Source organism: Malus domestica, chromosome 16 (genome assembly GCF_042453785.1).
Source record: "Malus domestica chromosome 16, GDT2T_hap1".
Lineage (NCBI taxonomy): Eukaryota > Viridiplantae > Streptophyta > Magnoliopsida > Rosales > Rosaceae > Malus > Malus domestica.
Window position 1 is genome coordinate 16,217,804 of NC_091676.1, and position 26,772 is coordinate 16,244,575.

The 26,772-nt window shown below is 37.9% G+C and overlaps 5 protein-coding genes across 11 annotated transcripts; 3 read left to right on the forward strand and 2 right to left on the reverse strand.

Annotated features, from left to right (window-relative positions):
• Positions 1-118: 118 nt before the first annotated feature.
• Positions 119-1,172, forward strand: LOC103403920 (uncharacterized). The gene has a single exon (XM_029096293.2). The coding sequence runs from the start codon at positions 350-352 to the stop codon at positions 992-994; it is 645 nt and encodes a 214-aa protein (XP_028952126.2). The 5' UTR covers positions 119-349; the 3' UTR covers positions 995-1,172.
• A 524-nt stretch (positions 1,173-1,696) lies between these two features.
• On the forward strand, positions 1,697-5,706 carry LOC103416847 (cysteine synthase). Its single transcript, XM_029096292.2, has 11 exons — positions 1,697-1,918; positions 2,519-2,580; positions 2,684-2,793; positions 2,935-2,992; positions 3,411-3,674; positions 3,776-3,913; positions 4,070-4,121; positions 4,665-4,744; positions 5,036-5,095; positions 5,178-5,258; positions 5,342-5,706. Exons 2-11 carry the CDS (start codon positions 2,539-2,541, stop codon positions 5,432-5,434), a joined length of 978 nt encoding a protein of 325 aa, XP_028952125.1. The 5' UTR covers positions 1,697-1,918; positions 2,519-2,538; the 3' UTR covers positions 5,435-5,706.
• A 155-nt stretch (positions 5,707-5,861) lies between these two features.
• Positions 5,862-13,582, reverse strand: LOC103403924 (SART-1 family protein DOT2-like). 5 transcript variants are annotated; one of them, XR_011577351.1, is made up of 14 exons: positions 13,462-13,582; positions 12,360-13,207; positions 11,262-11,403; positions 11,123-11,177; positions 10,556-10,669; positions 10,350-10,446; positions 10,112-10,178; positions 9,923-9,982; positions 9,052-9,673; positions 8,157-8,626; positions 7,545-7,765; positions 7,108-7,192; positions 6,643-6,869; positions 5,917-6,554 (listed from the first exon to the last, which is right to left on the reverse strand). XR_011577351.1 is itself a non-coding variant. In XM_070815710.1 (12 exons), the coding sequence occupies exons 1-12, from the start codon at positions 13,187-13,189 to the stop codon at positions 6,795-6,797; spliced, it is 2,838 nt and encodes a 945-aa protein (XP_070671811.1). In that variant the 5' UTR covers positions 13,190-13,453; the 3' UTR covers positions 6,558-6,794. The 5 variants fall into 5 exon arrangements, 1 of the variants encoding a protein (XP_070671811.1); XR_011577352.1 differs by lacking the exon at positions 13,462-13,582 and having other exon boundaries at positions 6,643-6,666; positions 6,734-6,869; positions 12,360-13,453; XR_011577350.1 differs by lacking the exon at positions 13,462-13,582 and having other exon boundaries at positions 5,862-6,554; positions 12,360-13,453.
• A 7,037-nt stretch (positions 13,583-20,619) lies between these two features.
• Positions 20,620-23,248, forward strand: LOC103425691 (prefoldin subunit 2-like). 3 transcript variants are annotated; one of them, XM_029095710.2, is made up of 3 exons: positions 20,621-20,852; positions 21,099-21,218; positions 22,584-23,248. In XM_029095710.2, the coding sequence occupies exon 3, from the start codon at positions 22,590-22,592 to the stop codon at positions 23,037-23,039; it is 450 nt and encodes a 149-aa protein (XP_028951543.1). In that variant the 5' UTR covers positions 20,621-20,852; positions 21,099-21,218; positions 22,584-22,589; the 3' UTR covers positions 23,040-23,248. The 3 variants fall into 3 exon arrangements, with proteins under 3 accessions (XP_008362001.1, XP_028951543.1, XP_008362002.1); XM_008363780.4 differs by having other exon boundaries at positions 20,734-20,852; positions 21,108-21,218; XM_008363779.4 differs by lacking the exon at positions 21,099-21,218 and having other exon boundaries at positions 20,620-20,852.
• A 244-nt stretch (positions 23,249-23,492) lies between these two features.
• Positions 23,493-24,278, reverse strand: LOC103425698 (preprotein translocase subunit SECE1). Its single transcript, XM_008363787.4, has one exon. It carries the CDS (start codon positions 24,199-24,201, stop codon positions 23,656-23,658), a length of 546 nt encoding a protein of 181 aa, XP_008362009.3. The 5' UTR covers positions 24,202-24,278; the 3' UTR covers positions 23,493-23,655.
• Between the last annotated feature and the right edge of the window lie 2,494 nt (positions 24,279-26,772).

A 26,772-nucleotide genomic window follows, 5' to 3' on the forward strand; every position in this document is an offset into this window, starting at 1 on the left:
AGCTGGGTGGGACAGCAATTATGAGAGAACTCTCTTGATGGTTAGCTGAAACGAGGTATAGCAGTAAATGCCTACCAAGTGTTTGATGATTTGCTCCTTAGAGAACTCTCTTGCTTAAATCAAGATACAATACCAGACCCAAGTTACTCTTTACTATGATGTTCTCAAGGAAAGGAAGCACATTTGCTTCAGCACTATCTCCGCATTTCCCTTCAAGGGCTGCTCGTTTCATCTCTCTCCGTTGTTACCCTCAGATGATTCTAAACCTCATTCAGACAGTTATGGTGTTGAGCTTGTTGATGATGATGCGTGGCAGGTTTCATCCGGGTTGGCATTGGCAGGGGCAGGAATGCAGGGGTCTGCATTGGACTCAAGTGCGTTATCGGATGAAGTGGTTGATGAGCCAATTGATAGTTGCAGAGCAGCTGTTGAAGGTGATCCGGATTTTGATGACATTGACAACATGAGAATTCGCGGCAATCTCTTCTTTAAGCTTGACCGAGATTCCAAAGAGTTTGAAGAGTACAATTTTAACTTCCATCGTAGGAAGAAGTCTTCTAAGCAAAAGGATGACCCAAAGGAAAGTCAAAGGAAGGGAAATGAGTTAAAGGATAGCAAAAGAGACAACCCAAGTTGTGAATTGCCCTCCAGAAGCAAGACTTCTGTTCGTGCGTGCATCATTCACCGAGTCACCAGTAAGGTTGTCGTTGTGGCACATTCCATATCAAAGGACATGAAATTTGACCTTGGGTCGACTAGGAATGCAGCTGCTTGTGCTGGTGTGGGGGAAATTCTCGCGCAGAGGGCATTAGATGATGATATCCATGATGTGATTTACACACCAAGGAAAGGGGAGAGATTGGAGGGTAAGCTTCAAATTGTGCTTCAGTCTATCACTGTGCCATGCTCTCCCCTTTCAACAACGAAAACCCTCAGCTTGGGAATTACTCTCTTTCGAGCTAGGAGAGGGGACTGCCATGCTCTCCTGTGCTGAGAATTGAGGACAAAACAAAAACATTAGCAGCACACAACACACATCATGAGTGACAAAACAAAACAGAAATCACCTGTATTCAACAACCCACAACTCAACTCAATACAAACATGTGCCAATTCCCCAGTTGCCAAAATCCAAAAAATTTCACTCATTCGCAGTTGCTAATTGCAGTGACAGCAGCTCATCTTCCGGGATTGTCCGAACGTGACAATCCCATTTCAGGTACGACACGCACAGCAATGTGTACCCGCCTTCCACCACATCATCACTCAGCATTCCTTCGCTCTGATCGACCGTCCAATGCCTTCTCCAGTACTGAGGGGCAGTTTTTGTGTGGTTTATTTTTTTTATTATGAGGCATGGGCTAATGGGTTTGTAAACTTTTATTTTTAATTTTAAACTCTATGTGTTTTTAAATTGAAATTCATTTAATAATTACTTTTAGTTTTATGCTTTTACTAAAAATTAGCAGTTTTTGATTTTCAATGAACATAAAAACAAAATGATTATCAATCAAATAGACACATAAAATGTGATTTTTGCATTTTGTTTGAATAGTGTATAATCATGTGTTTAGCTTTGTCATTTAATTTATTCAATTTAATCACAAAAAAAGGTGATTGGGGGATGTCATAAATTGCACGTGCAAATTTTTTGTAGGGACATAAATTGGTGTGATCGAATCTCAAGTTGTACTTTGGAGGCTTGCTGCCTAATACGATACCATGTTAAGTAGGAATACCTAAAAGCAGGCTAGATTCAACATACAACCATAAGAAAACGATAACAGTATTTATGACGTCATATTTCTGACCAAATATATATATATATACATACACACACACACACATACATCTTGATCTTCTTCTTCACAAGGCGTGTTCATCGGCTGTGAGGTGGTGATTATCTGTCAGTCTCCTGGTGAAATTCTCAATCTTTCTCTCTTAATTAAGTGTTAATCATAGCTTTTAAACTCTTTTTCTTTCACTCATCACATCCACACTCAGCTCATCGTTCTCCAAATTAAACTCATTTTCTGGGTTTTTTTTTTTCAAAACCAGCGACAAAACCCTCTCACCCTGATCATAATCAGATTACGAAAATCGTTAGAAAAAAGTAATTGAAATTTGAAACATTTCAAGAATATACTCTTTAATCCTTTAGTTGATAACGTAGCAGTCGTTTCCTTATTTTTGCTAAATGATTGTGTTAGATTTTTCTGACTTGATTTTTTAATGAATTTTTTTTTAATTCCATGAAGATTTAAAATTTATTGTAATTGTGGTTAGGAACAAATTTTAAGTACCAGGTGTGTTTTTGGTTGCAGCAATTGAAATTTGAAACACATTCAATAAAATATTCTTTAATCTTTTAGTTGATAGCTTAGCGGTCCTTTTCTTATTTTTGCAGATGATTGTGTTAAATTTTTCTGACTTATTTTTTTTATTCCATGAAGAATTAAAATTTATTGTAATTGTGGTTAGGAATAAATTTAAGTACCGGGTGTGTTTTTGGTTGCAGTAATCTGTAAAAGAAGCAAAATGGCAGTCGAGAAGGCTGGCATTGCCAAAGATGTTACTGAAGTAAGTTGTCGAATATCCGAGTTTTATGTGTACTAGAGTATGGTGTTTTCAATGGTTTTTTTTATGTTTATGATGCTGGAAACATCTGTTTCGTTGTGTATAGTTAATTGGAAAAACCCCGTTGGTGTATCTGAACCAAGTCGTGGAAGGTTGTGTTGCTCGAATCGCTGCCAAATTGGAAATGATGGAGCCCTGCTCCAGTGTAAAAGACAGGTATATAGGCTTTTTAGTTGTATGGCTTACTACTTGATCGTTTTTTTGTACGCTTGCTGCTTTCGCGGCAGCTATACCTGAAAGTGTTGCGGTTTTGCTCTGATTTCTGTTATGGTTCCTAATTATTGAAAAACAATGCAGGATTGGCTATAGTATGATTGCAGATGCTGAGGCGAAGGGCCTTATCACACCTGGGCAGGTTAGTTATTTTATAGGGAAACTTGCTGGGTGAATTTGTGCATGAAACAGAGGACGCAACCACCTTCCCCGTGTACTATTCTTGGTTTCTCCACTAGCAGTTGTTTATGTCAATTTCTAATGATGAAAAAGATGCAACTACGCTTTTCTCATGGGATGTCTTAGCTGAAAACATGAGTGGACTGTGTGTGATGAGAGAGATTTTTTTGCATTAGAAATATTAAGCAAAAATTGCAAACATTTAATAATAGTCTACATTTCGTAAAACTACTAAAAATTTTGGTTTCGGCAATTTTCTGAGCTTCCCATGCGATGCTGGTATAATGATAGAAAGATGATATGGGATTTTTATTTGATGGAAACTATGATCTGACTGATTTTCATTGAATCTGACTTTGGTTGGATGGTGTTTTCTGAAGAGTGTCCTCATCGAGCCAACAAGTGGTAATACTGGGATAGGATTAGCCTTCATGGCAGCAGCTAAGCATTACAAACTTATCATTACAATGCCTGCTTCAATGAGTCTTGAAAGAAGAATCATCCTCCGGGCTTTTGGAGCTGAGTTGGTTCTCACGGATCCTGCAAAGGGCATGAAAGGGGCTGTTCAGAAGGCTGAAGAGATATTGGCAAAGACACCTAATGCCTACATTCTTCAGCAGTTTGAAAATCCGGCCAACCCTAAGGTATCTACTCCATAATCTACATCATATAAAGCTGACGCAACTTGAAGAAAAACTAAAGGTATATTGTGCTCAGAAAAAGTGATTCGATTTTTTTATTGCAGATACATTATGAAACCACTGGACCAGAGATATGGGAAGGTTCAGGAGGGAAAGTAGATGCTTTTGTTTCTGGGATAGGTACAGGTGGAACTATAACAGGTGCAGGGAAGTTTCTAAAGGAGAAGAATCCTGACATAAAGGTTAGCTCGCATCTTAAAGTTTAATCTCAAAGTTCTTAAGTATATTTGTTTATGAGCTTCTTTTGAAGAAGACCTGAACAATAGTCTGTACTTTCTTCATATTCTGATGCTCTTTTACTTTGTTTTATTGTGTTCCTTTTTATTTCTTAATGTTAGCTGTATGGTGTGGAGCCGGTTGAAAGTCCTGTCCTAACTGGAGGAAAGCCTGGTGAGTTATACTGCATTGCTGCTCTGAGATTATTTGTATGCCTTGCATAATCCAGTGCCTGCAATCTATTTACTGGCCTTTTCACTAGTTTAGAGAAAATTTTGTTCGTAGTTTCATTTAAGATTTTCGGCCTAGCAAATGTAATTGGATTTCTGATGGAGATAGGGCCGTAATAAACAGTTAGAGTACTGATCTCAGATGTGACTGGTAGCATAGAGAGGAGTTTCGTTGTGGGATACTCAGTAACTACTTCGGTGGAATGAGTCTTTTGCTTCTGTTACTGACAGAATGTTTTAAGACTCTTATTTTCTGTAGCTTCTGGTTTTCAACTTTCAGTTGGCTTCTGATTTATTAACTAGAAAATTTGTTTGACTGAAAATTGTTCCTAAATCCTAATTCTACCATACACGGCGTACATAATTTAGGTTTCCCTCAATCTTTTACATAAAGCACATTTATCTTATATGTTTATACATGACGGGCAATTCTAGTTTTTGCTTGCACGTTGTTGATGCTAATTATTACGCTCCTTCTAATGTAAAGGTCCACACAAGATCCAAGGAATAGGAGCTGGTTTTATCCCCGGTGTTTTGGAAGTCAATATCATCGATGAAGTCATTCAAGTAAGGCTCAAAGGGTTTTTTTTTCTTAATTGATATAAATCGTTGTATTGTTATTTGTGATACAATCATTTTTGGAAATGGCACTCGAGCCGGATTTATTCACTTCGTAGTGTTTTGAATGGACAAATGTATGAATGGCCAACAATTTCTGTGAGCTGGTATAAGCACGGCCATTGATTATTCATTTGGAATGCCTTTAACTCTCTGCAAAGAACATAGGAAAAACAGCTTGTTAGTTTGTTTCTAACAGCTATTACTGCTTCCCGTTTATAACTCTGTGATGCATTGCAGATATCAAGTGATGAAGCAATTGAAACTGCAAAGCTTCTCGCACATAAAGAGGGTTTGCTTGTAAGTTCTTAACCTAAAAAAAAAATCAGTAGTTAGTTAATATCTTTGTTTTCGAGCCATCACATTTGATTATCTGTTCCAGGTGGGAATATCATCTGGAGCTGCTGCTGCCGCTGCAATTAAAATTGCAAAGAGACCAGAAAATGCTGGAAAGCTCATTGTTGTAAGTTGGATCACTCCCTTTCAGTTGCACAGACCTTGTATTAGCGTTTTGTCCAACTCCTAATATACGTCTATGCATTGCAGGTGATATTTCCAAGCTTTGGGGAGAGGTATCTCTCCTCTGTGTTGTTTGAGTCGGTGAGACGGGAAGCTGAAAGCATGACTTTCGAGCCCTGAGCTGATTCCTCGATTTCTGGCTGCTTCAAGTGCGGCCAGTGGTTCCGAATTGTCTCGCTTCTTGATTAAAACTAGGATAATCTGGCTGTGTTTTGAGCCCTGGTCTGTTTTCCGGGTTTTGGCACTTTTTCAGTCCATTTTCTTGTACCTTTCTCTTTGCATCTGCAACGACTAAATTAACTTCTTAGTCGTATCTTCACTTATTTGTTCCTTCACAAAATAATTCTAAAGGTCTCCTCAGCCTTCAATAAAATTAATTTCCTAGTACCAAAGGATATAAGAAATTTAAATAGATTTTTTTTTTATTGCATCGTGTACATTTCTCCAGGAATTTATTTAGTAAAGTGATTTCTGCACATGCTTAATTTTGCCCCTTAATAATTATTCGGTCGTGTTATTCAATCTAATGGCTAAGAGAGTGTAGAGGTGATAAAAGCATGTACAACGTGGTGTTTAGTTGGCTTGGCAATTCTCCCGCGCACTTGTTTTTCACATGTGAACCGTTAAAATTTAACTAAATCTTAATCTCAACCGTTCATATGTATAACAACAAAACTTTATCCCGACTAAGTGGAGTCGAGAGCCTGAGGAATTGCATATCATCCGTTAAGAGATTGGCTCTAGCTTGTCGTGCAGAAATGCCAGGAGAGGATTAGCATGCAAGATGCTCTGGCAACACTAAAAAAAAATCAAGATCAAGTATTTGAAGGATTGTGGAGGATTCGAGTCTTAATTTTTCTTCTTTGTCTAAAAGTTTTCATCTCCACCATGTACAGTCACCAACGAGCTACTAGCCTGCCAGCAAGTAGAAATGGTTTTATCTCCGATACCTGACGGTATTGCTACCGGAGTTGTGGTTTCCCCTCGCGCTTTAACGAGTGGTGTGGCGACATTCTATTTATGAACCTATTGAGAACATGCAACACACTGCACTGTGGGATCCTTTAGACCGTCAAACACGATGATTTCATCCAAATCTAGCTCTTCAATTGAACAATGCATCGCATAAATTGATGATGCATAGTAGAGAAACTCCAAACCACGAGTCTATTCTCGTCTACCTCCAAGGTCCAGTCACACCTCAGATCAAATGAAATCCTTAGACACCAAATAGAACACCCTGTTCAAGGAAGAAATAGTTTTACGTATATATTCTCAGAACAGAAAATAACATCTCTTTTAATACTGTCGAAACCGTCAGAGCCTACCTTGAAAATTCTCTCCACAGCTCTGTCAAAAATAAGTTTATGTACGGTCTCTAGTAGTGGAACAATACCAACACAGGTCAGCCACTTCCCCGTACAGGGGCCAAGAAATTGAAAATGTTGATGGTCAACTCCAAAATTCAACCAACGTCACTTCAAGTTTTAGGCCTCTTTGGTGTATCTGAACTTTCAGGCTCGGCTTTGCGCTTTATTCCTAAGAAATGTTCAACCTGAAGAAAAAAGAACAAAAGAAAAAAAAAAGATAAGAATGATTCTTTCTATGGAAATGAATGAAAAAAAATAGGGAAGAGAAAAGAACGGCACAAATGAATGAACAGAGATATTCTACCACAAACTATCAGCACCTGCTGCACATAAGACAATACACTACGTAGTATATCATCTAGAAGCATTTTATATACATCAACATCAAGAAACCAGGGCAAAGTACTGTACGAGTTCACTCACCTTTCTGTCACCAAGCATGGGGGTCAAGCTTCCTGGGAGATCCCTCTCAACTGTTGCAAAACCACGTCTGGGATCTCTAGTTTGCCTGGAAACATGAGAACAAAGTTGGGGAAAGGGTAAATCAATTGGGAATTCTAATGTTGAATAAAGACAGAAAAGATAAAGCAGGGAAGCATTTACCACAGCTCATGTTTCTTATTCAATTCTTCAAATTAAGATATTCAGATAAGTGTTTAAAATTTCGAAAATTAATTGAGTCATTTTTCTAAGTTGTAAATCACCGTTACAACATATGAATATCTCACATATACCAACTCCAAGCCTACCTTACTGATTTTCTTGTTTAAAGCTGTAGTAGTCGAATCCTACTGAAACTAGCAATAATTGATCCAAAACCAAAAACAAAATGAGTTGAATGAAATGATTGAAAAGCATACCCTGGTTTAACATGGCCACTGAGGACAAGATATGGGGTCTGCAAGCGAGCTTGAGTGTCCCTCATCCTCTCTGCAGACAGTGATGGCGTATCCGAACTCTTCATCTGCTTCAACTTTAGTTCTTCCTGGTATTGCTTCATGCGCTTTTCTTGCTTCATCTTTCCAGGCCCCTTCCCATGGAACTTATGAGAAAGTATCCTAAAGTCTTCCTTGGGCGTCAACTGGTGAAAACAAGGAATGCGTTAGCAGCACATAATAATAATAATACTACATGATCACTGATGAAGCAAAGATAAAAACATACAAAATAATGCATGCACCACAGCTTTCCAAACCCAAAACTTCTTCGTGGAATAAGCACAGGAATATTCAAATTGAATGTAGCTAATATACTATTGCTAATGAAACAAAGATCAGAACATACATATTCTTGCCTTCTACTCAGCTTTTACAGAGCAACACATCCAACCCTAAAATTGAGGCCGTGTAAAGGCATAAGAAATTATCAATTGACTAAGGCTAATATAACTCTATGACCAGATTCACCACAATGTAACCATGTCAAACCATAAAAACAAATTAACTGTAAAAGAACTGAACAGAAGTACTTACAGTTCGGCCAAATTCATCGGTTCTCTCAATGCGAATATCCTTTTCCTGATAGACTTTAGGTGCACGAGTATCCTTTTGATGGCTGGAAGAGGATGAACGAGTATCCCTTTGTTCATCCTTTTTTTGACGTGATGTATGGGTCTCCTTTGGCTGCTCCTCATCATCATCTACAATACCAAAAAGTTTGCTCTTTTTCTTGTCCATGTTTCTACCACCCCAGTCAATACCTTCTTTAAGGGTTCCTCGATCTTTAAGCAGCTTCAGTACACCTGATAAGCCCTTCCCAACTGCAACTTCATGGATTGTTTCATCAGGAACTGTCTCCTCCTTATCCTCATTAGCAGATTGTTTGTCTTCACCCATATCGTTAACTTCAGTCCATCCACCAGGTTCATCCATTTTTTCTTCATGAGTTACTTTGGGTTCATCTTCTTGCATAAAAACATCTTCACTTTCAGGCTTGTGGGATTCTGAAAAGGTACAACAAAGGATAAAAGCCATTTTCTATTATAGATGAAACTGTGATGTAGCGCCAGGACATTCAAAAATTTCACAAGTTTAGAAGGTTATAATCAAAACCTCCTTGAGAATAACATTGTAAAGCTTGCAGAAGGCTCACAACTTGACACACCATTAAACAAATTTAAAGCAGAAAAACAAAGATCTAATTGGCATGTAAAAAGTCACAACATCATACCCCTCAACTGGACCTTCATAATTAACGATCTGGAATTTGGTGGAATAGGAAGATGGCCACCAGCTAACTATAAGATGATGACCATTATGACATGATGTCTAAGATGGGAAAGGAAGGACTCCCCACCCTCAGCCAATAGAAAATCAATTACACATTACCCTAAGGTTGAAAAAGCGAAAACACAAAGATAGAATATACCTTCATCAAGCTGGAGGCCCCAGACAAACTCTTCCATCTCGGTGAAGACAACCTTGTTATCCTGTGCCTCTCCAGTTGAGGGGATTTGCTCTTCTGCAGTCTGACTGCTGGCAGTGGTGGTGGCAAGGAGAGCAACTGCTTGTGGACCAGATACAGCTTTTTCCTCCTCTTTCGTTTTAAGAGCCAATTTCCTTGCTTTCTCTAAGGATTTATACAGATCATCGTCATCATCTACGAAGACGGGAGTTTCATCTTCCTCTCGTTTAACAGAAAGAGTTTGTTCCAGTCGCAATGATTTAGATGCCTCATCTGCTCTAGCATAAGCCAACTGGTATGCCCTATTTCTCCTTTCAGCTTCCAATCTTTCTTGCTCCTCTTTATTGGCACGCCTCCTTGCATCATTCCTAGAACCAAGGTCTTCAACACCCAACCCTGCAGATACTGCTTCTGCTTCAAGGGCTTCTAAGTCTAGCTTCTCCCTCTTCCGCAAGGATTTCTTTTTCTTAGGTTTTTTAAACTGACGCATTTCATCTTGAGTATAGAAATCAGATGTGATCTTCCCAGACATGTTGAGATCTTCAACGCGGTTCTTTGTGGGAACACCCTGTATCCTCTTACGTAGCTAGCAGAAAGAAAAAAAGCCACTGTTATTCTTTTCATTTTCATTTTTGTTTCTTTGCCTTTATCTAAAAGCAGTAAGATCACACCATAAACTTCAAAGGATCATAGCTCAAAAGATAGGGAACAAACCAAAAAGCAGAAAGCAACACCTATGAGAACACCAATTCAATTCACTGCACCAAATGCCCTGAAATCCTATTCTCTTTTTTTATTACCCCTCACAAAATTATGATGAGAAAGAAAATAGTACCTCTTCAAGTTTCTTTTCTGCTTCGCCGGTAAAGCGTCCTCTTTCATCTAAAGTTAACCCCTGAAAATAAACATAAATTCACATATCACAACCATGTTCCATGCTCAATGTTTCAAACTAATAATGTACATGAACAAGGGAAAACACTGGGTCTAAACTAAAAAGTGGGGGAGACAATGACATAGTCACCTCATCTGGGATTGGATCATCATATTGCGGAAGCATTTTCTTCTCTGCAGCAGGGTCGTCATTAAACCTGATACACCATAACACATACATATAGTTAATACCAACCAGTGTGGGCAATGAGATATGTGGAAAAATTCCAGATTATACTAGACGGCTAGAGTAGACAATGTCACCCAACAATTAAGTTCCTTTGGCAAATCAAAATTTTTATTACACTTTATAATTATGGTTAACATACTTATCAACATAAACCCCCGTTTTCTTCTTTGCTGCCTTGTAAGCCTCGTCTCGCTGCTTCTGCTCTCCAATTTCCACATTCTCAAGTATATCAATGTCTGTTACATTGAAACAAAAACCTATATTAAACAATATAAAATTAAAACATCCATGCCTACAAGAGGCAGTGGGCCCTGAGGAAAACAAAGTAACTCAAAATTTCTTTACCTTCATTAATGCCACCATCGGCCAGAATATTCTGATCTTTGAGTGTTAAAACAACTGCCCCGCCTTCCATTACTTTGTCAAGGCCATGAAGAACTTTAACACCAGCTAGATCATCTGTAAACAGGTATTCAGAGTAAGGTGATATCAATCAACCAAGAAACACAGAAAAAGCGTCATAGATTGTAACTAAGCCATTCAGACATTATTGACAGGTCAACTGAAAAAGTGAACCAAACTCTAAAAAGTACTATTGTTACAGATATAGAAACCATGTATCAAGAGCAGGTGCTATTGTCAGAATACTGAATCAACCCTCTAGAGGCATACAGACACAAGTCCTCAAGGTCGGTGTACTTTTTATTTCGTGCTCAGGTGTCAAACAAATTCTGTAACTCTACAAGTTCTACATAAAATATACATTCTACCTTAACCATAGCCCCACATATTATATGTGCTCAAATATAAAATGAAAAAACAACTAAATTCAAATTCTTGCTGATGTCCCAAAGACCCTTAGCTTCTATTACGAATATTAAAAAAATATCTCAAAGTGAGAAGGAATCTTACGAGTGGGATACTGGGCTGTCTCCTCATCTTCACTTTCTCCTTGACCAATATTGTCCTGAGAATAATCAAAATTATATGAATGGTAATTATAAAATCAACAAGCGTAAACACAATACAACAGGAACACTATCAAACTGACCCGTTCCTCGAAAATCTTAGAAAGCTGTATAGCTTTCCGCTTTTCTGCATTCCTTTTCTCCTCGATCTTACGACTCCTACTAACCCATGCTAAAACCTCAGGAACATCTTCTGTTTTCTTCTTTAATCTCTCTTCCTTTGTCCTGAGAATAAAGCAAACCCAATATAACTCATTTGTAGCCGATGCAAAGAAATATACACATGTTACATGGCAATGTCCTTAAAATAAGTGTTTAAATACATCTATGTATAGAAATCGATATAATTATATTGCCACCATCTGCAAGAATGTTACAATCTTTGATTGTTCAAATTAGATTAAAGTAGAACCCATGTAGTTGAAAATTTCAGAAAGAACAGACCCACTCTCCCATAACATCCATCATTCGGCTACATTCAAAATAAAAGGCAGCAAGTCCAGAAAAAAAAGAATGCAAAAAAAAAAGGAACCATCATAAGTTGTAACCAAAATTGTGTCAACCACAAATAACTCCTAAGCAAACTGAACAACCATATTTATAACTGAAGTTGTGTGAAGAACAAAGTGACTCCTCAGAAAATTGCAGGCAATATCAAGATATAACTAGAATACCTACCAAAATCACAAGATACAATATACCAAGCAAAGTTGTCAATAAGTAATTGATAGTTGGTTCAAACTTCAAATAGAACACTGCTAACATACTACAATCCCATTTCTCTTCAAGTGATGTCATTTACTTTGACACAATAAACCAAATGGATGACAATGAATTGTTTTCATCCTTTAGGAGATGTTAATTCTTTTTTTTTTTTTAATAAACAGCCAGTATGCTTTTGCATATTTCATTCTGCTTATTATTAACTTCGAAGCACATAGCCCAAGAATATTATGCATATTGTATTGTATGTCACAGACAAGTTCAGGTTGCCCATAAGATCACTTTATATGCTTGAATACTCCAAAATCCAACTTCTTCGGTTCCCAACAAAGAGCAACGAGATGCAATAATGCTTAATGCAAAATGGGAGATGGAGCGGAAATAATTCAAACAATGAAAAAGGTTGACAACATAAATAAAATATGGCATAAAGAGAACATAAATGAAGACGTACTTACTTCAAGATGCGTTCCTCAAGCTCCGATGCTGATAGATGTGTTCTGCTTGATAAGCTGTCAGTATGCTGTTCGTCCTCAGCATTATGGGAAACCTTCCTTTGCTTAAGAATGTCTTTATCCCTGTTGTCATCACCGTTTAGCTTCGCTTTGTCATCTCTTTCAAGGCTTCTCCTGCTTCCTCTGTCTCTTGATTTATCCTTATCTTGATCCAACTCCCTCTCTTTTTCCCTATACTTGTCTTTCGCCCTCTCCCTATCGGTATCTTTATAGCTTTCCCTTCCTTTCTCTCGATCTTTATGTTTTTCTCTCTCTTTTTCTCTTTTCTTTTCTTTTGCCTTGTCCCTTTCCTTTTCCCTTTCCCTGTCCTTATCCCTATTCCCCCTCTCTTTCTCTCGTCCTCGATCACTATCCTTCTCCACCTCTCTCTCCTTCTCCCGTTCTTTTTCCTTCCCTCTATCCTTTCTATCTTTCCCCCTATCATGCTCTTTTTCTCTATGACTCTCTTGATCATAATCTTTCTCCTTCACCTTATTATCTCTACTCTTATCCTTATACCGGTCATCTCTATCATCCTTCCTCCTTTCCTTGCTAGATACTCGATCCTTTTCCAACTCTTTAGATTCTTTCTCTCTTTCCTTTACAACATCACTCCTTGATCGTTCTCGGTCTCTACTTCTATCATCCTTCTCTTCCCCTCGGCTACTCTTCTTCCTATCCTTGCTCCGGTGCCTGCTTGACATATCATTCCCATTCTCCTCTAAATCATCATATATCCCTTCATCCCGGTGCTCTCTGGTCGGAGAGTCATCTCGATTGTACTCCACTTCCATAACCACGAAACTCCACCCCTGAAATTACAGAAAATCAAAGAAATCAAACCACATCAACAACCCAAGTAACTTTGAAAACCAAAATCAGCCGTCTTTGGTAAACTGATAATATAACGATGAAAAAGCATCGAACTTCGTCAACTTTACTTAAATTTTCGGGAAAAAAAAAAAAACGGAATACGATATTAGATTCAAAAACCCTAAACAGCCAAAAACAAAATTAACTTATGGAATTTAACGAAAAAAATCAATGCTTAGAAAGAAACCGATACCTTAGAGCAGTTCCAGCGTGGAACCCTCCTCCAGGCAATACACTATGCTATCCACAAACAGTAACTATTCTTGATGAACAGTAATTATTTTTTTCATCTTCACCGTTGCACTTCAATAACCTGGCAATAGATAATAAAATATTAATATTTTTTTATTTATAAAATAATTTTATTTGTAATTTCGGATAAAATTTTTAATCGTTCTCGTTGCTCCACGTGTCATTATCCGAAAAATTATAAAATAATACAAAATAATTTTATTTGTAATTTCGGATAAGATTTTAAATCGTTCTCGTTGCGCCACATGTCATAATCCGAAAAAGACAATTATTGGTGATGGATTTCCGATAAAATTTTTAATCGTTCTCGTTGCACCACGTGTCATTATCCGAAAATACAATTATTGGTGATGGATTTCCGATAAGATTATTAACCAATCATGTTGCGTCACGTGTCATAATATGTTTACAATCTTTGAGGATAGATTTCCATCATATTTTTAACGAATGAGGGCATGCCACGTGACATTATCTACAACCTAATCCTTTCTGAATCCTCCATATAATCCCCCATCTATCCTCACAAATCTCACACCAATTTTCTCAAGATCTCTATCATTATTCATAGTTTCTGTTTCCTTCGTCACCAAATTCTCTATCATTATTCATAGTTTCTGCTTCTTTTTTACAATGTCTTCTTCTTCAAAGATGATGTGGGAAATCGATCAACAAAGGAAGAATTGTTTAACCAATTAGAAGGAATGTTCAATCTTTAGGTGGCCCAAACTGAGAGGGAAGATGATGAGGAGCGTAGAAGGAGAGATGACGAAGCAAGAATGGGCAGAGCCTCATATTCCTGTTGAATCATCCAAGCTATGGGTCAGATATGCAAGCCTAGCCATTCCAGAAACCTTGATAAAAGCAGGCAACGACGAGGTACAGAAATCTTGGACGATTATTTTGTCCATAATAATGCATTCTCTGATACGTACTTTAGACGTCGTTTTAGAATGGAACGACATTTGTTCAACAAAATTATGATTGTTGTTTGCAACCATGATTTTTACTTTGTTCAAAAGAATGATGCTTTTGGTGCTATGGGTCTCCTTCCTCAACAAAAAATTATTGCTGCCTTGCGAATCCTTGCATATGGAGCATCTGCAAACCAAGTGGATAAGATAACGAGTATGAGGAAATAAACCATTCTTGAGTCCCTGATGAGGTTTTGTGGAGCAATCAAATCTATCTACACCGCAGAGTACCTCCGGAAACCTACTGAAATTGACTTGCAAAGGCTTCTGAAGAATGGCGAAATGCGAGGTTTTCCTGGGATGATTGGAAGCATCGATTGTATGCACTGAACTTGGAAAAACTGTCCAAGTGTATGACAAGGCGCTTATGGGGACAGAAAATGATAAAAAGTATCAGTTTGGAGGCGATGACATCTTTTGATACATGGATTTGACATGCCTTTTTCGGGGTTCCGGGAGCTCAAAATGACCTCAACGTCATTGCCCAATCCTCAGTATTTAACTATGTCCTGCAAGGAAATGCACCAAAAGTCACGTACTGGGTCAATGGACGTAAGTACGACGGGCCATACTACCTAGCAGATGACATTTACCCAAGGTGGTCAACATTTGTTAAAACAATGCCACGTCCGCGAAGTGCAATGGAAAAACACTTTTCAAGCTGTCAAAAGGGGTGCAGGAAGGATGTGGAGCTTTGTTTTGGTATCCTCCAAGCTCGCTGGGCAATCGTCAGGGGTGCTGCTAGATTGTTTGATGTAGAGTCGTTTCGATCCATCATGATAACGTTCATCATTCTTCACAACATAATTGTGGAGGATGAGTACAATTATGATGTCATTGATGAATACGAGCCAGACACGATGAACAATTCAAGAACACGTATATATTGTGCTCATGACGCCACCGAAGAACCCGTGCAACATGAGCCATTAGAAAGGGATGGACGTTATAATGAATTGGTCATTCAACGATATACTGTACTTCAAAGGCCATATATGCACAATACCCGGAAAAATGACTTGATAGAGCAGCAGCGGGCATTGAAACAAGCTGAAGATAATTAAGTTCATCTAGTGTGTTTATTTTTATTTGGTGTGTTTATTTAATTTTATTTGGTGTGTTTTTTTTAGTTCATTTTTAATTATTTGGTATGTTTATGTAATTTTATTTGGTGTGTTTTTGTCATTTGAATCAATATTCTCTTATAGTATAAATAACTTACCAAATTAAATAAATTTACTCTCGCTATAAATAAAGTATGAAATTCAATAAATTGGAAACAACATAAAGTACACTATTCAATAAATAATATATTACAACCCAAAAAGATTGGAAAATTATGGGCTCTGATTAGAAAAAGTACTTTATTCATCATCACTTAACCAATTTGTGGTGCTAGGATGATCTGCTCTTGTTGTGCTAGGACCATCTCTTCTTACTCTCGCTTCTCTTGCACGCCTCATTCACACCACATCCTCTTTCTCCGACTTCTAAAAATATTTAGAATTTGGAGACTTCCCTTCTAAAGGCGTGTTTATAATGTCACAATCTCGTTGAGCCATTCTTTCTTCTCTAACATGTTCCCTTTCACGCCTAAGTAGCTCTCTTTCCCTCTCATTAGCTTGAAATTCTCTCTCAACAGCTGCAGCTTTTGCCTCATCTCTAGTCTTTTCAACCTTAAACTTCGCCATTTGCCTCACCAAAGTCAATTCACCTTGGCAAGAAAGTTATTCCATGTACTTTGCATAATCATTCTTGGAAGCACTCCCTTTTCTCTTTGAAACTTTCTTACCTTGAGGCCTAATTGGATAACGGGTCGATCCCGACGCTTGTTCAGGGAGGGGCGTTTCGGGCACTTCTTCTGCATCATCTTCATGAACATGCAAGCCATGATCGGGTGTAGAGTGTAGATGGGTGCTGTTCATAAAAACTTCTGGACCGACATGCACAACTCTGAATTTAGGACAATTTTTTACAATATTCCAACATTTCCATCAGTTGAATGATTTATTTTTGCTTTTGGTTTTGGCACCATACCAAGTTTGTGCTTGAAGTTGCTACACAATGCGGGAGAAGAAATAATTATAATGAAAGTAGGTAAAATATAAATAATACAAACAAATAATTATAACATGAAAGTAAGTAACAAATAAATAATACAAACAAATAATTATAATGAAAGTAGATAACAAATAAATAATACAAACAAATAATTATAAATGAAAGTAGGTAATAAATAAATAGTATAAACAAATAAATAATATACTGTTACCTGATCCGTGTAATTTTCTCCACTTCGAAGATTAGTACTAGCTTGTGCCAAGACATCTCTCCACGTACTAAACGATTGGCTAAGTAATTTCCAACGACTGGACATCGATTCTTTGGTTCTTTTCTCACCCATTTTCTCAAGATAATTGGTATGAATAAGACTCCACATTTCTCGCAACTGCATCTCATTACCCGTAAGCGAACTATGAGTAACTTCAACCCAGCTAGTACACAACGCAACATCTTCAAGAAGCGACCAATTCGTACCTGCATCAATAGTTATTTTGTTGAAAAAAATTGGATTTAAACTTTGAGAGAAAGATAGGACTTTGATTGAAAGTAGTTGAGAAAATATGAAATTGTGGTGTAAGGTAGATGATAATGAAAATGTATTTATAGAAAAGTAAAAACAATTTTTTTTTTAAATTTTCAGATTTTTTACAATTTTTTTTTAATTTTTATTGAACTAATTAATCTCTGCCGTTGGATTTAAAAAAAATTGAATTCCAACACTCCAGATTGTGCCACGTGTCACAACGGTAACATTTCTTAATTTTAAAACTATTTTTCTTTTATTTATTTATTTATTTATAAAGCAGAATAATATCAACCGTTGATCTCAGATCCAACGATTGATATTAAATAAGATTTTTTTTTATTACCGTTACAAATCAGACGGTCTAATTTAAAGAGCCGTTGAGATCGAACGGATCGTGGAAAGCCACATGGCTTTCCAACGGTAACATTGGCAGACTGCGACATGGGCCCAAAGTCTGAAAAGTTGTTGGCTGATGCGCCCCCACGCGCAAGTGAGGTACACATGCCTGACAGAAAAAAAAAATCGGGCCAACACTAAGATGATGTCAGCCCTGGCGTCACATCCACTCAAGCTCTCGGGTTGGCAATTCCTCACAGGCCTGGTGCTTGGGCCTGCACTGTCCCTTAGGCTCCCAACGCTGGAGTGTGTCACTCGGCCCTTGTTTGGTCCACTGTCCCCCGAGCAAACTCCCACGGTGGAGTTGCTCTTATGAGTGGTATTGGGGTTTGTTTGGCGGCAAGTATCGGCCGAGCTTCAGTCGCAATCTCAAATATCTCTAAGCTCCGTTTTGTGAACTTCGACTTGAATTTGTTTGATTTGGTGAATCGTTCAGAAATTTAACAACAATTGAGTTGCGAAATCCGGATTTGGATGGCGTCGACGGGATATCAGAACTTGAATTTCTTGAATTTCAAAGCTATTTGGGAGCATGATAGTTGAGTGAGAATAACGGTGAAAGGGGAGGTTAGAGGTGTGGTGGATTTGGGTGTGTTCAAAAGTGGGGAAGTGCAACGAGTTGAACGAAGGAAGCATTCCCTTTTTAAACCGAGCCTTTTCTCTTCCTTTTTTTTATTTTCGAGGAAAAAACTTGTTAAATTTTAAACAGGCACGTCAAAATTTTTGTCAATTAAATTCAATCAATTCAACGGTAAAAGTGTGGATAATGTCACTCTTTTTAAAGGTCATTTTAATGATGTCAACTAACAGCTTTTCTGTTCCAATTTTTCTCGTTTAAAATTTTAATTTCAGATTATTAAAATATGAATTTAGACATTTTTGAATTAATTTTTTCTTAAAAAAATTATGTAGACTATCCTAAATTAATTTTATGAATGTTTTAACCTAAAAATATTTGAATTCCAATAAATATTGAAAAACCACTAAATCGACACATAATACTCATGAAACACTATGGAAGAATATGAAACACATGATAGAAACAATAATTAATAAGCTATAAATTTAATACAAACAATAATTAATAAGCCATAAACTTAATACAAACGATAATTAATAAACTGTGTAAATTGAATACAAACGACAGTTAATAAGTCATAAACTTAATACTAACAATAATTAACAAACTACATAAATTTAATACAAACGACAATTAATAAACTACATAAACTTAATACAAACGATAATTAGTAAACTACATAAACTTAATAATGATATCCACCACCTTGACTTGGTGGTGGACTTGGGATATAAGCCTTAAGATGAATCATCATCTTGAAAGATACTCCTTGTAGCATGCCTTCGCAAAATTTCCTTTTACTTATCATGTAAGAACTTATTCCTCTCTGAAGTGTATATGTTGAGGTCATTCATTATCAAATCACATTTGAACCCTTCTTGCTCCATTTCCCTTTCCTGCATAAAGGCCAAGCGCATTCGGACCGCTTCTTCCTCCCAAAAGATGGAGAGATGTATGAACTTATGGAGAGATGGAGAGATGTATGAACTTATGGAGATTTTTCTGAACCTCAATCGAAAATCTGGAACGTTTACTTTCATTACGCAACTCATCTGACATAAAAAAATTTCGTCTTCATTGTAACTATTTGTATTTTAGAGAGGAAGTTGTCTCTCTTATGCATGGTTGGATTTGCACTGCCATTAGGAGCAATGTTGTTGAACTTGATCTCCGTTTTTATGTTTTTGAACTTTATAACGTCGGGAAGTTAAGTTCACAATGCCTCAAAGCGTTTTCACTAGCAAAACACGGTGGTTCTGAAGGTGGACTCAAATTGTATTACCCATGATTCCCTTGCATTAGTTTGTTTCCCAAGTCTCAAGTGCCTCTATGTTATAGCTCATAATTCTGCAGGTATTGCCTTACTCAGAAAGCTTGTCTCTAACTGCCCCGTCCTTGAAGATTTGGAACTAAAGGGATATTTCCCAAAAGACGGTTAGGATTTGAACATCTCTGAACATCTCTGCTCCTGAAATAACTCAGAGGCAGCGTTGGGCCATTCACTTCATTAGTAAAGAGAGTTTTCCAGTGCTGAATACTTGTCTCTTGTAGCTTCTAATGGATGTGATGATTGCAATTTTCTTGCATTTAATAATTTGAACAAGTTATATCTTGATGACTTGTTTGAATGCAAATTTTCAATAAGCGTGTTCTGCAGAGCACTTAATCTACAACATATTCGTCTCGACCTTATTCTTGGGAGATTGGAACAAAGAAGTGGGCAGTTCAATCCACCGACTTTCGTGCATGTTTGTTTGTCTTCGCACCTCAATGCCATCGTCTTGGAGGGATTCAAGGGACTTCCATATGTGATGGAACTGGCAAAGTATATCTTGGCAGGAGATGCACATGATACTTTCCATGTTCAAAATTGGTTTAAAAATGACTTGTTATATGGAATTTTGTTAGGTTTCAGGAATGACGAGTTCAAAAATATCATCATCAACGGAGGTTTCATTTAGTTTTGTGAGTATTTTCAATGGATATAATGTGGGCAAAGGTTATGCTAGTTGTATGCATATGAGTTTTTACATGTTAATTGTTTATGCAGCAACACTTGACTAATTATAGTTTGACACGTGTATAGACTTATCCTTCGTGTTTTTATTGAGTTACTGAATTTGAACATCACTTTCATTTCTTTTTGTGAGCCTTTTAGATGGATATAATGTGATAAATAATATGTTTCATGTCCATGATCTTTTCTGGTCATGACTTGTTTTTCTAACTACACTATTATATGATATAACGTAGGATATATCATTGGAGACTCTTAAATTCTTGACGAGCGCTATAGGAACATGAAAACATATCTTCGGAGATATCCAAATCTTTACTTTATTTGATGGATTTGACTAAGTTAGTGATTTATTTGTAGATCTGAAACACGGTCACATGACATTATTATTTCACTCAAATTTTAACATGTTAGTTTATTAATACACCCATAAGTATAACATATCAAATGTATCATCTTCTCTCTTATTACAACACGTGAATGGTACACCGGGGTGACTCACGTTCACCGTAGTCATAAAACGTCCTACGAGTAACGGTGCTAATTGGAGTTGAAGATGGAAGAATGAAAATACAACAGACATAAGTCTGAAAGTGAAAATTGAGTAAACTACACAGGGTATTTGTGCAATTAAGCCAAACAAACTAGTAAAATACTCGCTGTGCCGAACCGCAGTTGAGCAGCTTTGCTTCGTCATTCGCTTCCTCCGTCGCTGCCACTCTCTCTGAAGTCTACAGAGCCACCGTCTTCTCAACAGTTTCTCCGCGCCACCACTCAGGTACGCTTTCTTCGCCATAACTTCGCCTTCTTCTCATTTGAAGTAGGATCATAGGGTTTCGAAATCTCTGATTTCTATGTAAATTTAATCAAAATTAATAACTGAATGAGTTTAACTGCACCAAGAACACGGATTTTGTCTGGTAAAGGTTTGTGTTGCCGTGATCTGAATAAGGAGAAAAGGGAGTGTTTGGGTAGCTACGATTTTCTGTTTAAGTTGGAATATTAGATGGTTATCGCTCTTCAGTATCTGCAGGAATAGCCCTAAGTTTTATTGTTGTATTCGATTCGAACTCTGGTTCTGGATTCGCCCTCCTGAAACTGCATAAAGTAGACAAAGAAACAACATTTTTCGCAGTAAACATTGGTAAGTATTATATTATATGTGAATTTATGAAGAACTATACAATCGACATCATAAAATTTCTTCAAGTTCTTGAAAAATTTAAAGATATTGAAAAACCGATGCCTGGTTATTGCATATATATGTTTTCTGAGCTTGTATAGAATTTGAAAATGGAATTCATACACCATTGTGGTGATATTTCCATCTACTTTTGATGGATTCCAGATTGCTAGTGGATTTTAGCTTATGTTTTTTTGTTGGATTTCCCTGTTTATATATTGCACTGTGTCAATTTCAGTATCATGGTTGGGCTTGGTATGTTCAGAAAAATCGTAGGACAGGGAGGGGAAATTTACTTTTCAAGAAGAAAGTGTAGTTGTAACCTGCTTCTTTATTCCGGCTTCATTTTGACCTAGGTAGAGATATAGGAACAGCTAAGTAATTTCGATGCTTTTAGGTTTAGTAAAGAACTGTTTGTTAATAAATTGGTTGAACCAATTATTTTTTAATATTCTGGTTATTATGTACAGCTTCAAATTCCAGTTCAAGATACTTTAGGGTTAAAGATAGACTCGACTAAAATTCCTAGTTAAGTTATTACCGGCGAACAAGTTCAAAGATCCAAAGTGTGTAACTCAATGTATCAAACATAGTAGTCATGCTCATCCAGGCCATTGTTTGCCTTGATATGTAGCATTTGGAAAAAATCATGTGGTCGAGGAGTTGGTAACAGCAGATTCTATGTATGTGCATATGTAGTGGAAGCATACTACAGAAGATTCACGGAATACATTGATTACTTAGATGTTTTCTCTTCAATAACTGCTACCACATATTGTTTCCATGAGATAACAACATTTGATCAAGGAGTTTATGATAAGTTGACAACAGATTTTACGTATGTGTATATGTAGTGCAAGTGTGCTGGATATAGATTAGTCAACAATATAAAATTTGCCGTGGAGGGTTGCTGTCATTTTGCATCCTTAGTTGGGGATAGTCACACCAATTATAGTTGCAACTGGAACAAAACTCATATTAAATAAACTCACCGGTGGTCTATCATGTTAAAAAATTGTTACCCAGTTTTAACATTCTGTTTTAGCTTTGAGGTTAATTTTTCCCCCCTTAACTAACTGCAGTCAGTTTGCATTACCCAAGGAGCATATGAACATTGTCTATGACTAATGTAGATGCAGCTGCAATTTTAATGTTTGTTTCTTTTAATAAATTGCGTACATTACGATAACCAAGAAGCAGAAGCTATGGGGTTTCTGCTAAATGCGATATACTGTATGCCCTTTTGTTTTGATCTATCTTAGCTAGTGAAATTGTGTTTGCGTCGATTCTTCCTATTCTTGAATTCCGTTGCTCCATCATTTGTAGGGAATCATGGCCACTAGTAGAGCTGAAGGGGATCAAAAGGAATATGTAAATGAACAAGCCGTTGCAAATAAGTTTGCTGATATGAGGTCTGAGCTCAACCAAATCTACTCGAAAATTACCGAGCTAGAGATGGAAGCGAGCGAGCACTCACTGGTCATCAATGCCATCCAGCCACTTGATCCATCCAGGCGATGCTACCGGATGATCGGAGGTGTTCTGGTGGAGAGAACTATCAAGGAGGTCCTGCCAGCTGTGCAGCGCAACAAAGAAGGTATTGAGGAGGTTATTGCCAGGCTGAATGAGGCATTGGAGAAGAAGAAAAAGGAAATCTCTGATTTTGAGGCAAAGTACAAGATCAGGATACGGAAGGAGCAGGGTGAGGAGAAGGATGATAGCGCTCGGAAAGAAGGGACTGCTCAGGGAGTCCTGGTTGGCCCTGCCGGTGGAAGCGGATGAATGATGAGGATTGTGCTTTTAATGGTCTTCCACCACCTTTGTTTTGTTGTCTCGAACTTCGTAGATGTGTTTTTTAAGCGTATCAGGTGGTAGAATGGTTAGCAAATTACAATTATGGCACTGAATTATTGAGTGTATGTACCCTATTTAACTATGCTTCTCTTTCATTCGTAAGAATTTAAGGGCGAAAGCACAAAATTTTAAGGCGACTGTATGAGTTTTTTATCTCGGTAATTTTAGTGAAGTTCTACTTTGGTTCATGTAGTTTCAATTATTGTAATTTAATCTATCTTAATTTGTTAATTGTTGCCGTGCACTAGCGCTGCGCACGTAAATGATGCTGGAAAAGCCGATATAATTAAGCTTGTCCTCGAATTGCAACAATTAGTAAATTACACGAGTTAAATTATAACAATTATAAAACCACACGAGTTAAATTACGACGATTTGAACTAAAAAGAGCAAAGCAGACAAATCATGATTTAGTCAATTTTGAATAATACAAATTATACAATGAATGCTATTGAGTATTTGATTCTCTCTTTCCCTAAACACACCATATGGGCCGGGTCGGGTCTGCCGGCCCATGAACCCAACATTCTCACATCTCTCACTCTCAGCTGAAAAAATCCTGAACCCCTCTCCCGGCGAAAACCTGATCGGAAAACTCAGCCAAAATGGCATTGACAGTGAGCAACACGACGCTGGAACCGGCAATGACCGCAAGAACCACCCCGGTGGTCCCCAACACCTTAGCGAACGCCGGCCACTCGATCTCCCTTACCTCCTCCACCACTCCGCTCAAAAAGTCTCCCTCTTTCTCCTCCTTCCTCTTCTGCATCGCCGCCTTGATCTCCTTCCCCAACTCGCTCAACTCGACGGGTTGACTCGCCGCCGATTCTCCTTCCGCGGCCGATTCTTTGTCTTGGGTGCTCACCGATTCGGCGCCGGACTCGGAATTCGCCTGGCTTTCGTCGACGGCTTTGAGAAATGATTGCCTTCTGTTCTTCTGTGTTACGGGCCGTCTGGGTTGTGATAGGGGAATTGAGTGGCTACCGGCACATGGAGGTTTCAACCGTACGGATGAGTTCAGGTGACCGGATTTGGTGGGTGGCGGGAAAGGTGAGGTAACCGGGAACTGTACGAACATGCGTAGAGCCATGTTTTGGTGTATCTGGGTGGTGGTAGTAACTGGTTAGACTGAATTTGGATGATGGTGGATTTTAGGGTTTTTTCTCATTTTTTTCACTAGGAATTTTAGGTTTGTGGGGTCCATCATGGGTACTTGTTTACTGGGTCGGGGCGTACTTGGGCTCTGTTTTGGAGCCCAGAGTTCACTTTTTCTGTTGTATCCGGTTAAGCTGGGCCTTTTAGGCCCAAACTTTGGTCGCGCGGCACCCACTTTTTTGTGCATTACATGGAAGTAGAACTGGAAAGGACTCGTGTTTATGTTAACTCGATATCTTAACAGGTCGCATTGTGTTAATTTATAATTCAAGTCTGAATTCAATTAAAAGTAACCGGTGACACCACTCGATATGTGTTAATCATCAAGAAACATCTTTTGATGAAATTTGAAATTTTATTTTAAAGGTAAAACATCGAACAACAATCAACAAGAACAAAAAAAAAATCCTGTTTCCAAAAAAAACAAAAAAACAAAAAAACAAAAAAAATCCAACTATAATATTATCATCATGCACTATTGAAAATTATTCGTATTTTCGAGATTCAAAAGTCAATAATAGTAGTTGCCGGAGTTATGGGATTTGAATTGTCACATCTCGGCCCGGGTCACCACATCCCGGGCCCGTTCCATCAAGGTAACACGATATTGTCCGCTTTGGGCTACCATTCCCTCATGGTTTTGTTTTTGGGAACTCACAAGCAACTTCCCAGTGGGTCATCCATCCTGGGAGTGCTCTGGTCTCCTTATCGCTTAACTTTGGAGTTCCTACGGAACCCGAAGCCAGTGAGCTCCCAAAAGGCCTCGTGCTAGGTAAGGATGGGAATATACATTTAAGGATCACTCCCCCTGGGCGATGTGGGATGTTACAATCCACCCCCTTAGGGGCCCGACGTCCTCGTCGGCACACTTCTGGCCAGGTATTGGCTCTGATACCATTTGTTACATCCCAGCCCGGGTCCACCACATCCCGGGCCCGTTCCACCATCGTAGTACGATATTGTCCGCTTTGGGCTTACCATTCCCTCACGGTTTTGTTTTTGGGAACTGACGAGTAACTTCTCAGTGAGTCACCCATCCTAGGAGTGTTCTGGCCTCCTTCTCGCTTAACTTTGGAGTTCTTACGGAACCCAAAGCCAGTGAGCATCCAAAAGGCCTCGTGCTAGGTAGGGATATGAATATACATTTAAGGATTACTCCCCCTGGACGATGTGAGATGTTACATGAATGGTAATGTCTCACATAGAAGAAGGGTCAAACCTTGGAAGGACTTGTAAGAAATCGTATCACTTTTCACGAGTTGAAAGAGGTACCACCCTTTAAGTTTTATCACCCTGTACCTTTTTTTGAACATTTATACGAGCCATGCATAACTCACTTCACAAACACTTGTGCCAACTTCGATTTTGTTAGAATATATGAAACGAATAGAATGAATGGTTGAGATGTTGACACTTGTAATAAGATTATATGTTTTGTTGCATAGTTTGTTAAGATGGTGAGAGGAACTATAAATACTCCTACATGTAATAACTTTCTCATTAAGTAATATACAAAGATTCAATACAATTTTTTCCCTTTCTTTTCTCTCTGTATCTTCTTCTACAAGTTGTCTTCTTTGTGAGATCTTATCTGTTTAACATGCTTAACATGGTATCAATCGCCGTCTTTGCTCGCGCAAGAACCGATCCGCAACAAGTTTCTGCTCATTACCTTCGTCTGCTCTCTGAAGTTGTTTGATCTTCTTCTCTCTTTTGAGTTGTTATTTCTTTGGCGACTTTTTCTTCTGTGATCAAGAATTAGGGTTTCTGTGGTTCTACGATTGACCACCCTTCGTTTTCTTCATCAATTTTCTTTGATGCACACCAGGTGTTTGTTTGATTGCTCCAATCAAGAATTCTCTTTCTTTTGCAAAAATGGTAACTGCATCGCAACTTCATATTTTACAGTCTCCGATTACTGTTTTAATTTCTTCTGTTTCTTCATCTGTGAATGTGAAATTGGATGAAGCAAATTGCTTGAATTGGCATTTCAAATGGAATTACTATTGGAAGGATTTGGAATTATGAGTTTTGTTAATGGCTCAAACCCATGTCCTGCTCGGTTTTCACCGTCTGTTTCTGTGAATTCTAATGTAGAATCTGATAATTCTCCGTGTAATCTTGAAACTGATGAGTATAAAGTGTAGAAAATGCATGATAGGGCTATTATGCAATTGATTATTGCTACCTTGTCTTCTATTGTTGTTTCTTGTGCAATTGGTAGTTCTTGTTCTAAAGATTTGTGGACAAGATTGAAGGAACATTTCTCGACTGTATCTAAGACTAGTGTGTTTCAGTTGAAGTTTGATTTATAGAATATCAAGAAAGGTACCAGTATTGTATCACAGTATCTTCAGAAAATTAAAGAATCGAGGGACTACTTATCTGCTGCAGGAGTGAAATTTGAGGATGAAGATTTTGTTATCTTAGCACTCAATGGCTTACCATCTGAGTATAACACTTTTAGATGCGTAATTCGAGGACGGGAAAGTGTTATTTCCCTCAA